General features: G+C 40.4%; 1 protein-coding gene across 2 annotated transcripts; it reads right to left on the bottom strand.

The window, feature by feature from the left end:
* Positions 1-563: 563 nt before the first annotated feature.
* Positions 564-14594, bottom strand: LOC146493859 (tropomyosin alpha-1 chain-like). 2 transcript variants are annotated; one of them, XM_085149720.1, is made up of 10 exons: positions 14370-14593; positions 13994-14119; positions 9929-10062; positions 5825-5942; positions 5581-5651; positions 5334-5409; positions 5100-5162; positions 4837-4906; positions 2913-2991; positions 564-1149 (listed from the first exon to the last, which is right to left on the bottom strand). In XM_085149720.1, the coding sequence occupies exons 1-10, from the start codon at positions 14481-14483 to the stop codon at positions 1146-1148; spliced, it is 855 nt and encodes a 284-aa protein (XP_085005846.1). In that variant the 5' UTR covers positions 14484-14593; the 3' UTR covers positions 564-1145. The 2 variants fall into 2 exon arrangements, with proteins under 2 accessions (XP_085005846.1, XP_085005847.1); XM_085149721.1 differs by lacking the exon at positions 564-1149 and having other exon boundaries at positions 2909-2991; positions 14370-14594.
* Positions 14595-15360: the final 766 nt, after the last annotated feature.

Raw genomic sequence — 15360 nt, 5'->3', positions numbered from 1 at the left:
TTCAGAATAATAAATAAACACTTCTGTTTGGAATTAAATAAATACAAACTAGGTTTGAGAATAAAATAAACTTTTAAATTATTGCAGAGTGTCCATAATGTAAACAAACAAACAAAAATAATTATTATTAAATAAATAATAAAATATAAAAAATTATAAAATAAATAATAAATAAAATAATAATTGGCCCCCTAGTGGCCAATCTAAAAAACTACAACAGAAATGACAAGCCACCCTCTGATTAATGAAATAAGTTAGTATCGGTTCATGGTATCGGTTAACTTTTACGAGTATGAGTACACACACATTTTACAGTATCGGCCCCGATACCCGATACCAGTATTGGTATCGGTGCATCCCTAGTATTTAACCATTTGATTTAATGACAACTCATGTTTTCAGTGTCAACAGCTTTTGTTTGTTTGTTCTGTGGTATTTAATGCACAGACCAGCGACTGCAGAACGCTGCAGATACCCCCACTCGTTTATATTTTCAAAACGTTTAAAACACCAGTCCAGCAAATCTCTGCTGTCATGTAATTTTCAACAAAGAGATCCAGATGTGCAACAAAATGTAAATGGTTTTATTGTTTCGCCTGTGCTCCACGTCTCCACCAAATTCCAAAACTGTTCAAATTACTTTGCTGACAGACAAATGAACACGAGACATACTTTCACCAAGGCTTTACAATCATAATACTTTGTAATTCACAATTCAGGAAAATCTATAAGTATATTTATATTTATAGGTTGGTGATATTTCTATCCAGATGTGGTTTTCATCACCAAATTTTCCATGAATTCCTGAGACAAGAAAATCCTGATAGCATTCATTAGGGACTGAACAAATATTAATAACTTCAAACTAAGAAAATAAACCATGAATACAGATGACATAACCCAGAGATGTTTCCTTAAACAGGGATACAGCACAGAACTGATACAGAAGCACAACGAAGAGCAAAACAAGACAACATTTAAGAGAGCAAACGATTATCCATGTACAACTGGATCATAAGAGGCTAACTGCACGGGAGCAAACCTCGAGGATTTAGTGGGAATACTGTAAATACAGGTAGGCGATCACAGACGCAGAGTTGAGCGTAATGGTCACAACCTGGAAGGATGGTGGAGATTCTGAACATTTAGCTGAAAACAACAGAAGCAAAAGACAGTAAGTGCAATTATATCTGAAATAACATCTTAGTAATGCAGGCAACACAAGTGCAACAGGCCATTCAATATGTTCTACAAGCAGGTCTGTATTTACAGATAACATGGCCACGACAAAAGAGCTCATTGATGAATCAGCTTTAACAGAGGTGCTCAATTTGCTTTATGGCCTCTGCAAATCCATAGCATCACCATCTAAAGTCTAGATTCAGACACTCGTTTCTTATACGATGAGCGCAATGCCCCTCGTTACAGCGTCAGCAAGTCACAGTCAGTTTAAACCAGGGGGCGGCAACCTGCGGCTCTTTAGTCCTTTAGTGCGGCTCCGCGTTTGGGAAAATAAATTAGTAATAAACAAGTATTTAGCTGAAGTGTATTTTATTTATGTTAGTTCTTTTTTTTAACTTGTAGTTCTAAATTGGAAGATTATTGTGATTTTGAAATATAAAAATAAAATTATATTCTATTATTTTTTCATCGCTCAAAATAAGCGTCACACTCGTGGAAGCCGGTGTACCCGCCAAAACGCCGTGCATTTATCGAGACGTTCAACCCCAGGTAGACCAGTTGTGGATCTTTGGATCCACATTATGTCAGCAGCTGTTCTCCTCCGTGAACTATGTTAAAACAAACACCGCTCACGCCTCACAGATGACAGCTTACAGTCCTGCGTAAAGATGAAAGTGACTTCGCTGTGTGCAGAGGTTCAGGAGCAGAAGTCTTATTGTAAACATATCACGGCAGACCCGACGATGTTTGCATGAACACGCTGTTCAGCATCTCTTTACTGACCACTTTTCACACACGGTTGTAAACACTTTCACTTTCGCACAGACGTTAAGGTGGCGAGGCGTGATTGCGGGTGCCGCTCAGGTGCGTCGCTGCAGACCACGCCCCGCCACACACATTAACCAGGTAAAATACATATTTAGGCAGAATTTTGCAAATAACTATTTTTCATTTTTCAGCAGCATAGAGCTTTTTTTCAATTATTTTTTAAAAGTCAGGTCAAAGCTCCAAAAGCCCAAAGGCGATATAAGGGGGCGGCTCACAACAGTTTTTGTTTGCTGGATCATTTTAGTTCAGCTTTCCTTTGGTTATATTTCTTTAAGAGTTCAAAATGTGTTAATTACATAAATAAAATGTAATTTTCTCTGTAGCACTTCATGGGTTTCATAAGCAACACACCTTAGTTGTTCACACAAAGCATAAAGGTAAAAAACAATAACAGTGTTATCTTCATTTTAGATGTTAAAAAGTATTTGCGGCTCCCAGAGTTTTCTTTTGCGTGGAAACTGGGTCCAAATGGCTCTTTGGGTGTTAAAGGTTGCTGACCCCTGGTTTAAACCTTTAGTGTGTTTTCAGCATCATCTTTGAGGTCCCAAAACAAGCAAACATCAGCCTTCAATAGTGTCTGAACTCTGTACCCACTGTTTGTCTATCAACAGTAAGAAGAGGCCACACAGAACATCAGTACCTTAACGTTTACAGTGCATTTATTCTGGATGCAAAACGCTATCAAACTCTTTAATGTTTAGTTGTTTATTTAGAAAAAAAGATTAAACACTCAATTAAAAACCTAATTTAACAAAAATTAAGATTTTTTAATTAATGCAGTAAAATGGACAGCCTGATGCTCTGAAATCAATTTACTAATAATGCATAATTTATGGCACAATTCATTATTAAATCACAAAGTGGTTGATTTCAATGTGCATCCATGTGCTGTCACAACTTACATAGAGGTCATGTCATTAAGGGCATGGTCCAGTTCCTCACTGATGGCTTTGTACTTGAGCTTCTGTGCATAAAGTTCATCTGTGGGTGTAAACACAGACAAGAGACAAAAATGAAGAAAGAAAACAGATTGAACAAAGAGGCTGAAACTGATCTGCAGAAACATTCACAGTGAAATACTGAGTTATAAAAAATGAACTAAGCAGTTCTTTCTTAATAAGAGTAGCACTGTTTTCTGTGTTAGTGCTGCTCACTGTCTTGGACTCTTCATCACAACTGATCGTACTGGAGACATCCTCCCATACATGCATGTACGCCTGCTAGCATCTTGTACGCTGCTGTTATGTGCTGGATTGTCTCAGGGGCATCTTTACGTCCGAGCCAGCCTTCATATTTATCTGTCTCGCTCATGTCTGCGTTAGGCTCGTGTTGTGTTGATATATAATAACATGATATAGGTCGTGTCCAAATTCATGGGCTGCTTCCTCCTGAGGCCGCATTTGTAGACCGATTACGTCACAGCGACGCGCCGAAGGCTGTCCAAATTCGTAGACTCCTCCGAATGCAGCCGACAAATGCGTCCTCCTTTTCCCCGAATTTGAAGGATGGGTCGGGTGTGTCCTTCGTGGCCCACCATATCCCAGAATTCATAGCGCGGCCCAGCCAAACTCCAGTTTCCAACAATGGCGGCCGCTACTAAGTTTTAAAATTACTCATACTAATCTTTCTGGGTCACAAAATAAACTTTTAACATATTTTCAGGCGAGAAAGTAGCTGTGTAAACATCAAATATCTGCTCGGTTTATCAAGATATCGCATATTTGCAAAAGTGCTTCGACGTTTTCGGAGACGTCTGCTACCCACCAGCTCGATAGCTCGCCAGGAGCTCGAGGGTTACTGAAGCCGCCGAGAACGGCACAACTCCCGGCACATCATGTTCAGATCACCGCAGACTTTTGCTACTCAGGTTAAACGTAATATATAAGTCACTTAGGCAACCTAAAAATGTTATTGTTGGGCTTTTTTCAGTGTTTTATTTGTTCGTGAGTAAATCGGTTTGGCTGAGATTAAAGTTATTAGATTAGATTAGATAAAATAAAACTTTATTAATCCCCCGGGTGGTTTTCACACAGCTGACTAAACGTCAAACAGAAAACTGATTAAACAGAAGTGTGAGACGGTTGAGTTTATTAAACTCCACCGAAACAGCGGTGACACAGATCTGAAGGCTAGACCGTCCAATTCCACAGCCGTTTACTTCCGGCCTACCCGACCTTCTGAGGACCCGGCCCACGTAGACTGCGAAGGCCGGGTCCTCAGGAGGATGCAGCCCATGAATTTGGACACGACCATAGCATGTTTGACTGAGAGATTTCTGAAAAAAATCAAACGTACAGCTCTGTTATCACTTCCAACATAAATGAAGACAGAAAACTAAACAGCAGTGACGTTTGTAGGGTTACTGAAGTTGGACTAGCTGGTATATAATGATGTGCTATGTGTTGGCTAGCAACACAGCTATGTTAGCATAACAAACACAGTGAAGCTGGAGGATGAACGCTAACTTTTTTCCACTGGATGAAAGTTAACATGAGGGTTCCCGATGGTTAGGGACAAATGAAATCTCATGGCAGGATGCTGTAAACGGACCAAACTTCAGTCAGGAGAACAACTGAGATCATCCATCCACAATACGAGGTTAGTCATTAATATACTGCAACAACATGGGAATAGAGCAGCTGCAGAGAATTCAACATTAATGAATCAATGGTACAGAAGTGGAGGAAGCAAGAAGAATGAGTTGAGGAAAGTTTGACTTATTTGACTGTTTTGTTTCGCTTAGTGCGCCTTATAATCCGATGCGCCTTATGGTCTGAAAAATACGGTAATTAAAGGGTGAATTTTGTTGAGAAACGAGTGTTTTACCTTCCAGATCATCAATCGTCTTCTCCAGCTTGGCCACAGATCTCTCAGCAAACTCGGCTCGCGTCTCGGCCTGTTAAAGCAAGAACTTTTGATCAGACGACAAAGTTGAAGAAGTAACAGAAATGCAGCAGTATGTTGACCTCTCAAAGCATCAAAACATTTAGAGCGCAGCGCTCATTCAAATGTAGAAAATATTTTAAACAGATAAATAAAATGATTAATAAATCCAGCATTTACAATATCAGGTCATTTTTCTTGCTCACCTCTTTCAGTTTGTCAGTTAGGATCTTAATTTCTTCCTCATACTTGTCCTCCTTTTGCGAGTACTGTGTGGAAGGAGAAGATTATTCAGAGGAGACGTCTGCAGGACGGTGAAGTGTCACGGCGGGGCAAGGAGATACTCCCGAGTGTGCTGAGTCAGCTTCTTTATTCTTATATGTAAAAAGTCATGTTTTGAAAATACATGTTCACTTTCAGTGTCTCTGGCCTTTCCTCACCTTCTCAGCCTGGGCCTCCAGGGACTTCAGGTTATTGGTGACATTCTTCAGTTCATCCTCCAGCTCAGCACATTTACTTTGAGAGTTTTTAGAAGACAAAAACAGGTTGGTGCAGAAAACAGTTTAAATGTTTGCCATGATACGTAAAAAAAACCTGTAAACACTTGAAGCAGTGCTCGTAAGAAATAATTGCTTCTGTCCTTCAAAAAACCCAAACATGAGGCAGGTAACAGGTATATGTACTCACGCCTCAGCCAGCTCCGCCCTCTCCTCTGTACGCTCTAACTCTCCTTCTACAATCACCAGTTTACGAGCAACCTGAGTAGAAAGTGTGAGAGTTTAAGGTCCTGCACCGTGGATTTGCTATTTAAGTATTATTGCAATAACAACACAGAGGTAGATACAGTTAGCAGCTCCTTTCAAATGTCTTTGGTTCCTAAAGAACGTGCATCACTGCAGCGTCTGCGACAGACAAGAACAAAAACACTCGCCTCCTCGTATTTGCGGTCGGCCTCCTCAGCGATGTGTTTAGCTTCCTTCAGCTGAATCTCCTGCAGCTCCATCTTCTCTTCATCTTTCAGAGCTCTGTTCTCAATGACCTTCATGCCTCTGTGCAGACAAACCATCCTTACTTTCTGACAATACAAATACACCGCTAGACATTTTTAACCCTCATGCTTCGTACATTTCATGTAAGACAATTCTGTGCCCCCGATCAGATATAGAAACTATAATAATAGATATATTATCACTATATGTTGTGTTAGATTTTTGTAATCAGCTCACGTTCTTGTGAGCATTACAGTCTTTCTAAGTCTCATTAATCTGAAAAAACAATACTTCTGGATTAGTTTGACTATTAGAAATGATCAGATGAAACAGTCTACTGTTTATCGCAGGCTACTTTGGATGAGTTACAACGTTAAGAACATTTGTTTTGAAACCATTTCAAATCTTTTATAGTCACATAAAGCAACACCTGTTGTGGTCCTGGCCAAAAGTGGACGGGAATGTTTTATTTGTGTGATTAGGAAATTATCCCAAAACTGCACTTCTGACACATCTTTATGCCATGTTTAGTAGAGGTGGGAATCAGCATACATCCCACGATACGATATTATCACAATACTTAACGCACGATACGATATTATTGTAATTTGTTTTAAATATTTTGCGATATTCAGATTCTGTACATAAAGGTAAACTTTATCAATATTCATTTGATCTAATATCAAAGTCTCACACTCAGTCTTTCTCTCATTTCAGTTTTATTGTTGACAAACTGAACGGTTTGTATTACAGTCTAGTCCAACTTAACTGAATCAACCATCTGGTACAATTATAGCTATTCTGAACTATGCAGTTTATGAAAACTATGCAGCCCCTTCAGCAACTGAAGAATTTGAAAGTAAATTAAAACAAAATATAATTTTACATTAAATAAAAAAGTTTTAAACTTAATTAAAATAAAACATGTCTTAAATTAAAATAAGTAAACTGTCATGTTTATTGCTGCCATAAACAAGTTAAACACATTTGGACAGTGAAGGAATGTCAGGATTCTTGCTCAGAAAAAGGATCAACATGCTCTGAAGTCAGAGCACAAAAACCTTTTTTGTAACAAAATATCGATTTCTGCTGTCCCTGTATCCATACATTATTAGCAAACAAAATATCACCATGCTACACAGTATCCATTTTTTCCCCCACCCCTACTGTTTAGACTGCTTCCTTGGCATATACTTTTTGAAAGGGCAGCGCCCCCTACCAGTGACCAGACACTGTGATGTTTGGACTTGGACATGAGTGGCTGCTATTCCACACACTCGTCACAAACCTCTAATCACTGCCAGTTTGTCTTGCTGATGATGACCCTGAATAGTATTGTGGCTGTCAAAGCGAATCGCCCATAACAACATGTAAATCATGTTTAATTAATCAGGAACAGTTCAAAGCAGGATTCGATGGCCATCATCATCATTCCTTTTTATCTGGATTAAATTCCGTGCCATCTTCAGCTTCTGACACTTCCTCCTCTGATCCATCCTCACTGTCAGTTTCCTGGCCTCTCTCCTCATCACCAGTGTGGTGATCAAATATGTGATCAAGAGCCTCACTTAGGATACATGGACCTGTCATGGTGCTGCCACTCAGTGACCTGTCACCATAGCTACACAGTGTTTTCTATGGGGCAGATAGAACAGTTAATTTTGAAAATCTGTCAGCTAAATAAAAGAACGTGGTATTAATAACCTCGGTTTAGATGCTGCTGCCTTACATATGACTGGGAGGAAGCTAATAATGCACATCTGATATCGTCGTGTTGGTGTTGTTCCAGGATCAACATTGCAAGTGACCAGCAGAGATGGGCAGTAACGCGTTACAATTAACATGTTACTGTAATCCGATTACTTAACTCTAGTAACGAGTAAAGTAAGGGATTACTATTGCAAAAACGGTAATTAGATTACCGTTACTTTCCCGTAGGAACGCTGCGTTACTGCGTTACTGAAACCATGATTTATATTGCAAGAATGTCTCATGACAGTGACGTAAGCGAGTGCGACGTTCGTGACAACAGCTGTGTGCAGATCAACAATGGATCATATATCGAGTGCAGAGAGAGTATGAGCGTGCAGCGTTTAAAGCGTGGAAGTACTGACCTTACTTTGAGTTTGATTCATAAAAAGTGACAAAAACATTAGTGTCCGTTGTGCGTGGGAAGAAAACTTCTTTTTACAGCGAAAAAACCCCTAAACTTCCAAACAAGCACCGAGTAGCTACGACGTAATGGGAAACTCACAGAGAAACTCGCGGATTCTTCCACTGACCGCTGCACACCTGCACCAGGGTAACCCTCCGCCTACCCCACTCCTGCTTTACAGGTGAAAATAGAGCAACAGGACCGCTAGTCTTTGACTTTATTTATTTTCTGCTGTGTTTTACTTGCATCTATTTGAAAGACTGAGTGTAAACACAAAAAATATTTTATTTTATGTGCTGGAATGTGCAGAAAATAGGTTTAAATGTTAAACTAATTTCTTCCAGTCAGAGAATGTTGCAGATAATTAAATTTTTGCTTGATGCATAAAGTTAAAAGATTAAAACTAATAAAACAAGTTTTAAAAAGAGACTTTTCCATTTGATTACATTTTGTATGATGATTATGCAGAAAAAGTAGAATTGGGCTGAAAGATCTATCACTTTATCACCTATTCAGGTTGTAAATCGTGTTTTTAAAAAGTAAGTAAGTAATTAATTACTTTTGAAAATAAGTAATCAGTAAAGTAACGGGATTACTTTTTGGGGGAAGTAATCAGTAATTAGTTACTGATTACTTTTTTCAAGTAACTTGACCAACACTGGTGACCAATCAGAATGTTGTGATGTCATACTTTTGCGACTTCGGGGAAAACCGGCGTAAAACAAAAAACTGTACTTAAGCTGCGAGAAACCGCTTCTGTCCACCGATCAACGGACCCTGACCCTTTAATAAACGCTAAGCAGAATTGATATTGTCCTTGCAACATTGGAATCTCATAAATGCAGGAATGGGTTGGTGCGCAAAAGAATAACGTCACAACAAAGTGATTGGTCACTTGCAATGTTGATCCTGGAACAACATTTTCATGATGATGTGGGAACAACACCAACATGAAGATATCAGATCATCCGCTAATAACAGACTGTGCAATAATACTCAATTAAAAAATGAGTATGGCACCAACTCAATGAAACTTTCAGACATTGACCTGATCCGTTAAGTAGCAAAGGGGATTGTTTGAGCTGCTTTGGTCTTAATAACACTAACAAGTGCACCAGAGAAGCAACAATGAAACACGTCCTAAACAGGAAAGGTTTAACAGGTGGAGGCCACTGACTTTTTCCCCTCCTCATCTTTTCTGAATGTTTTTTTGGTACTTTTTAGTTTTGCATTTGGCTGGTGTTGGTGTGAGTACCAGTAGCATGAGGCGATACTTTGGCCTTACAGAGGTTACACAGATTGTAAGGACCCCTGTTTGGTCGCTATTTCTAAGTTTGTTATGTAATTTCATTGTAGTCACGTGTATGTAGCTTTTCCTTTTCTAGTTACTTGTTCCATTTTGTGTCCTCGTTGTCTTGGTCTCGTCTGTGTTCCCCCCGGCCCGTCGTGTCCCTCGCTCTCTCGCTCCTTGTCTCATGTGCATTGTGTTCAGTTTTGTTTCCCCTCTAATGTTTGTCAGTGTCTCTAATGTTCCTGTTGTTCCAGTCATGGGTCTGATGAGCTCCAAGTGTTCCTGGTTTCTAGTGTACCCCCAGTTTAGGTTTTGTATAAAGTCTGATCAGCCAGTACAAAGATCTCGCTTGCAGTTTAAATTTCCATCTGCTTCCATGTCTGCACTAAGTTTAAATACTCAGCAGCTATTCAACATCTATGGAGGTTTTCACTGATATATTAAGATACAAGTTGTAGGTCTTTTTTGTGTGGTTCTAGCACAGTATGTTTATGAACCCTCCAACGGGAAAAGTGTGGTCACTGACATTCAAGCTGTTCCTATAACGCTTGACTCGTGATACTCATCGTAGAAGAACAACAGAGGTCACAGCAGAGTCACCTCTCGCTCTCATCTGCAGCTTTCTCGGCTTCTTCCAGTTTCTGCAGAGCTGTTGCCAGCCTCTCCTGAGCGCGGTCCAGCTCCTCCTCTACCAGCTGGATACGTCTGTTGAGGGAAGCCACTTCTGCTTCTGCCTGAGAATACAAGGAGCAGAAAAACAGTCTGTTACATACGCTGCACATGTCTAACACAGTAAAAGCAGCATTTCCTGATAGAAGCGTGTTGCATGTTATTCCAGAGAGATGGATAATTTAATGTGGATGAAGCTTTTCCAAAGAATCTCTTCAAATAACCTTTTTGTAAATTCACTTTTGGTTTTCAGTGAGTTAGGATGATGTACTCAGCCAGAAGCTTATCGTGATACGGTGCATGTCTTCTCTCTTTTTCCACATTTTGTCATATTACACCATTATTCCAAAATGGATTAAATTCATTTCAAAAATTCCACGTACGATGTTCCATAATGACAACATGAAAAACCTTTTGCTTGAAATTTTCTTTTTAAACATATATTTACAAATATTAGATTTAACAGGTCTTTAACCAATTAAAGAGCAGGTATAAGTGAAAAGATGTAAATACAAAATACAGATTCAAGTACACAAACAGTGTCTCTGCTGAATGCACAGATCTCACAGATTCCACAGCTGCCAGTTTCATCGTGCAACAACAAAATTTACTGAACCAGCAGCACACGAAGACCAGAACTACGATTCACATTTGAACATTAGCAGGAATCCTGTCTTTTTTGTCTTGCTACCAAAAAATCCACCTCGATAAAACCACGTTTCCTGCAGAGCTCAAGAGCTTGAAGGCAGTTTCCATCATGAATTGCTATTTTCTGCCTAACTGACTTGTTCACGCACAGATACATTATGCACTGGAGTACTGTTGTGTACAGTATTGTATACTTTTGAGTTCTTTTGGTTTTGCAACAATGACGGCTGCCAAGAAAACCTCATTTCTGCTTTTTGATACCTAAGACATTTCAGCTGTAACAGATGGCGCCAGATTGCAAAATGCTTAGCTATGTCTGTCAAGACCCAGGCAGAGGTGGGACCCAGTTACAGGACTCAAATATGAGGGTAAACTGGAAGAGGCAGCTTTATCTCTGTACACACAAAAACTAAACACTGATAACTGGGAACGAGTAGTGAGGAGAACATGGAGCATTGAGAAACACAGCCAGTGGACAACACAGCAGTGAGCAGAGGGAGACTGAGGCCTTAAATACACACCGGATAATGAGAGGATGGGAAACAGGAGGGAACACAGCAGGAAATAATCAGACTAACAGGGAGGGAGGAAGCAAAACTGAACACACTGAACACAGGATGAGAGACTGGCAAAATAAAACAGGAAACATACTAAGACGCAGACTAAGATATACAAACACTGGGACAGGGGATGAGACTGAGAAGATGGAGAGGGCGACAGACACGACAGGCTGGGGAGAACACAGACGAGACCAAGACAACCAGGAAATACAAAATGATTAAACTGGGAAGAACAAGGAAGCTAAACAACACCAACTGAGAAACACAGAATCACTGAGTCATGATGTTTTCTCAGTGATCTGTGAGTGGGTCTATCTTCCTGCTGGTTTCATGACACAACAATCTGACCACAAACAGACACTGATTTGCACCAGGATGCAATCACCATCCAATGACAACAGTGGGGAGAACATGAGTGAGTTCTTTGTGGCCTCACTTCAAATCAGGACATTCTGCTCCAAAAGATAGTTGAATGCAGCAAATTCATGGTGAAAGTGCAGGCAGTGGTAGTTCCCATATCCAGGAAACATCTACAGTGTCTACTTTTTAGGTTTTTCCAACTTCTATCGCCGGTTTATCGGGAACAATAGCAAAGTCTGACTTTTCTTAAGACGCCTTTCTAGTGGAATGTCTCAGCCTGGGAAACCTTCGACCGTCTTAAGCATCTGCTCGCCTCTGCGCCTGTTCTTGCTCAACACACTCTAGTTCATTGAGGAGGTTGACACTTTGGATTCTGGGGTAGATGCAGTGTTATCCCAGAGGGCTGCTGATAAAATGCACCACTTGGCTTTCTTTGCTCATCAGCTGTCACCCACAAAGCACCATTACAACATGGGGAGGTGAGAACTGCTGGTGGTGAAGCTGGCGCTGGAAGAAGGAAGAAGGAAGCTGAACATCCCTTTGTTGTTTGGATGACCACAAGAACCAAGCCAGGTGGTCTTTTTTTGGTTGCCCAGTTTAACTATACAAACTTCTACCTCCCGGACTCGTGGAGCACCAATGCAGATGCTCTCTCCCCCCAAAGAGAGTGAACCAATCCTCCAAGCCTCCCTCGTCGTTGGATCTATCACCTGGAAGATCGAGTCTCTGGTCTGTGCCGCGCAGCAAAACGAGATAGATCCTCAGGTTGATTCATACAGAATGGCAGCCATGGCTTGTGCTGATGAGGTCATGGTGATAATTATGAATCAAGAGAATATAGAAAGATTAAATTACTATAAGAAAAGGTCCTCTGCTGAACCACGATGAAGGTGGAACCTTTGAACATTTATTGTGAGACTGCTACAGAACAGCAGGTTTTATCATCTCGACTGGCTCGACTAATCGACTGGTTCGACTGGTTCGACTGGCTCGACTGGCTCGACTGGCTCGGCTGGTTGGACTGGCTCGACTGGCTCGACTGGCTCGACTGGTTGGACTGGCTCAGCTGGTTGGACTGGCTCGACTGGTTCGACTGGCTCGACTGGTTCGACTGGCTCGACTGGTTCGACTGGCTCGGCTGGATTTCTGATCTACTCTTTCAGAAATGCCCCGGGGTCAGCCATTAAACAAAAGGACTCCACCACCTCACCGCTTGTGGGCACCTGTGGGCACCAATGACTTTCTGATCATAACATTGGACCTCTGTCCAAAAGAGGATTTGAACACTTATTTGTATGGATAACATAAAACAAACAAACAAAGAAAAATATGGAGAAATAGAAATCTCCCCGTTTCCTCTTCTGTCTCTGTTTATATTTAGTCAGTTTCTGTGTTATTTATGGGTTTTTGGTTAATTCCTCTTCCTCCCTTTGAACATTACTTTCCTCATGTCTGACCTTCTACTCTTGATTATCTGCCCCACCCTCTTTTCTGTAGTTTAATCCGTGTCTGACTTTCCTCAGTGGTGTCTCATTTCTAACCACCCCTCAGTGTGCGTATAAAAAGTCATTTTGTCATATCATCTGTTTGTTTTCCATTTGTTCCCCTCTCCTTCAGCCTCTTGTGGCCTGCATTTGTATTTCTGTCTGACAGAGAGCCTGTCCTGTGAATCTGACGCTAGTTTAAATTCTCAAAGTCAGTGTGTGAAAGAGAACCATTTGGATGGACGCCTTTGAGAACTAAACATTGTAGGAGTAGCACGAGCTGAAGTATGAAAGTAAAACAGATAATAATAATAATAATGGATTGGATTTATATAGCACTTTTCAAGGCACCCAAAGCGCTTTACAATACCACTAGATGGAGAAAGGTGAGTGCAATAGCTCACTGGTTTATGATAGTCTAGTTCTTATTGTGCTGTGAGAGCCACAGTGAATGAGCCTAAATTTGGCTACATCCATTAAATAAAGGCCGTCAGTTACTGTGATCTGGGAGGCATGGGTACCTAAAATGGACTTGAACAATTGTTAATCTCACTGCCAAGGCTGGGTGGTTGACATCAGAGTTAAAAAGGGCTCTGAATCCCCCAACAGCTGTGAGACGTAAGCACAGGGCATGATGAGAATGGAATGCAAGGCTGAAACAGGAACTCAAACTGGCTTGGTTTACACTGACCATCAGCTGTGTGAGACACAATGCCACCCCTGAGAGAGCACGGTATCATGTATTACACTTTCTTCTTCCCAGTCATAAAATAGGGAAAAAATCTCCCAAAGAGTCACATCTACGTCAGCACCCTGCTAATCTGTTTGCTTTGTGGACGAGACACATTTCTTTTGTATTTTCAGACCATAATGGTTGGTCAGTAATCAATAATGTGGTATTATGAAATGCACCAAACACACCACTGTGAATTAGTTTTACTCACATCAGCAGCTTTCTTATCAGCAACTTCAAGCTTCTCCTGAGCATCCTTTAAGGCCTCGGAGTATTTATCCAGCTCATCTTCTGTTGCTTTCAGCTTCTTTTGCATTTGTAGAAGCTCGTCTTCATGCTGACAGCGTGGGACAAGAAACACAGGGTTAGATTTTAATGGACATTTTTGGACTTTCCTCAGCAGCAGACTCAGGTCCTTGTTTGACTACCATCCACCAAAACTACAGATAAAACATAACTGGGTCTCTGGAAAGTCTCTTTCCTATTTCCATTCATCATTCTCATTGAGATGCTAAACTACACACATACTAAGCTCATATAAACCCCCGGACTGATGAGTTCATGTGATTTGCACCTGTGTGACCTACCTGCTTGCTTCTGTCTTCAGCTGCTTTTCTGTCCGTTTCCGCCTGTTCTGCCTGATCCAGCGCATTTTCCTTGTCCAACTTCAGCATAAGCATTTTCTTCTTGATGGCCTCCATTTTTGTTGATGGGTAATAGCGTTTTCCTGTAAAAGATCAAAAGATTAGATACTAATTGGTGCAGAACCTGAGACTGGCAAACTGGAAGAGAGACCAACTCTAACAAAGCAGCAGACTATTTATATGACAGACAAGGAGACACTCCCCCAAAATCACACACAACTGTACTCTACAGATCAGCTGGAAGTGAACCTCCATATTACACACAAGCACCTCAGAATATCTTTGATCTGCTCTCATCATGTAGCTGTGAAGAAGGAAGAAACAAATGAAATCAGGACCACTTTAGTCATGACTGTTGTCTGTCCTTCCATGGACATACATGGACAGTGTTGGTCAAGTTACTTGAAAAAAGTAATCAGTAACTAATTACTGATTACTTCCCCCCAAAAAGTAATCCTGTTACTTTACTGATTACTTCTTTTCAAAAGTAATTAATTACTTAGTTACTTTTTAAAAACACGATTTACAACCTGAACAGGTGATAAAGTGATAGATCTTTCAGCCCAATTCTACTTTTTCTGCATAATCATCATATAAAATGTAATCAAATGGAAAAGTCTCTTTTTAAAACTTGTTTTATTAGTTTTAATCTTTTAACTTTATGCATCAAGCAAACATTTAATTATCTGCAACATTCTCTGACTGGAAGAAATTAGTTTAACATTTAAACCTATTTTCTGCACATTCCAGCTCATAAAATAAAATATTTTTTGTGTGTTTACACTCAGTCTTTCAAATAGATGCAAGTAAAACACAGCAGAAAATAAATAAAGTCAAAGACTAGCGGTCCTGTTGCTCTATTTTCACCTGTAAAGCAGGAGTGGGGTAGGCGGAGGGTTACCCTGGTGCAGGTGTGCAGCGGTCAGTGGAAGAA

This window comes from Neolamprologus multifasciatus, chromosome 22 (genome assembly GCF_963576455.1).
Source record: "Neolamprologus multifasciatus chromosome 22, fNeoMul1.2, whole genome shotgun sequence".
NCBI lineage: Eukaryota > Metazoa > Chordata > Actinopteri > Cichliformes > Cichlidae > Neolamprologus > Neolamprologus multifasciatus.
The sequence above is the reverse complement of the archived record's forward strand: the minus strand, read 5'-3'. Positions and strand labels throughout refer to the sequence as shown.

Coding starts and splice junctions, on each gene's coding strand:
- LOC146493859 (XM_085149721.1), bottom strand. CDS start 14,483: ATGGAGGCCATCAAGAAGAAAATGCTTATGCTGAAGTTGGACAAGGAA. Junction 4,907..5,099: donor TAACTGACAAACTGAAAGAG/GTGAGCAAGAAA, acceptor TTGCTTTAACAG/GCCGAGACGCGAGCCGAGTT. Junction 2,992..4,836: donor GACGATTGATGATCTGGAAG/GTAAAACACTCG, acceptor TTACACCCACAG/ATGAACTTTATGCACAGAAG.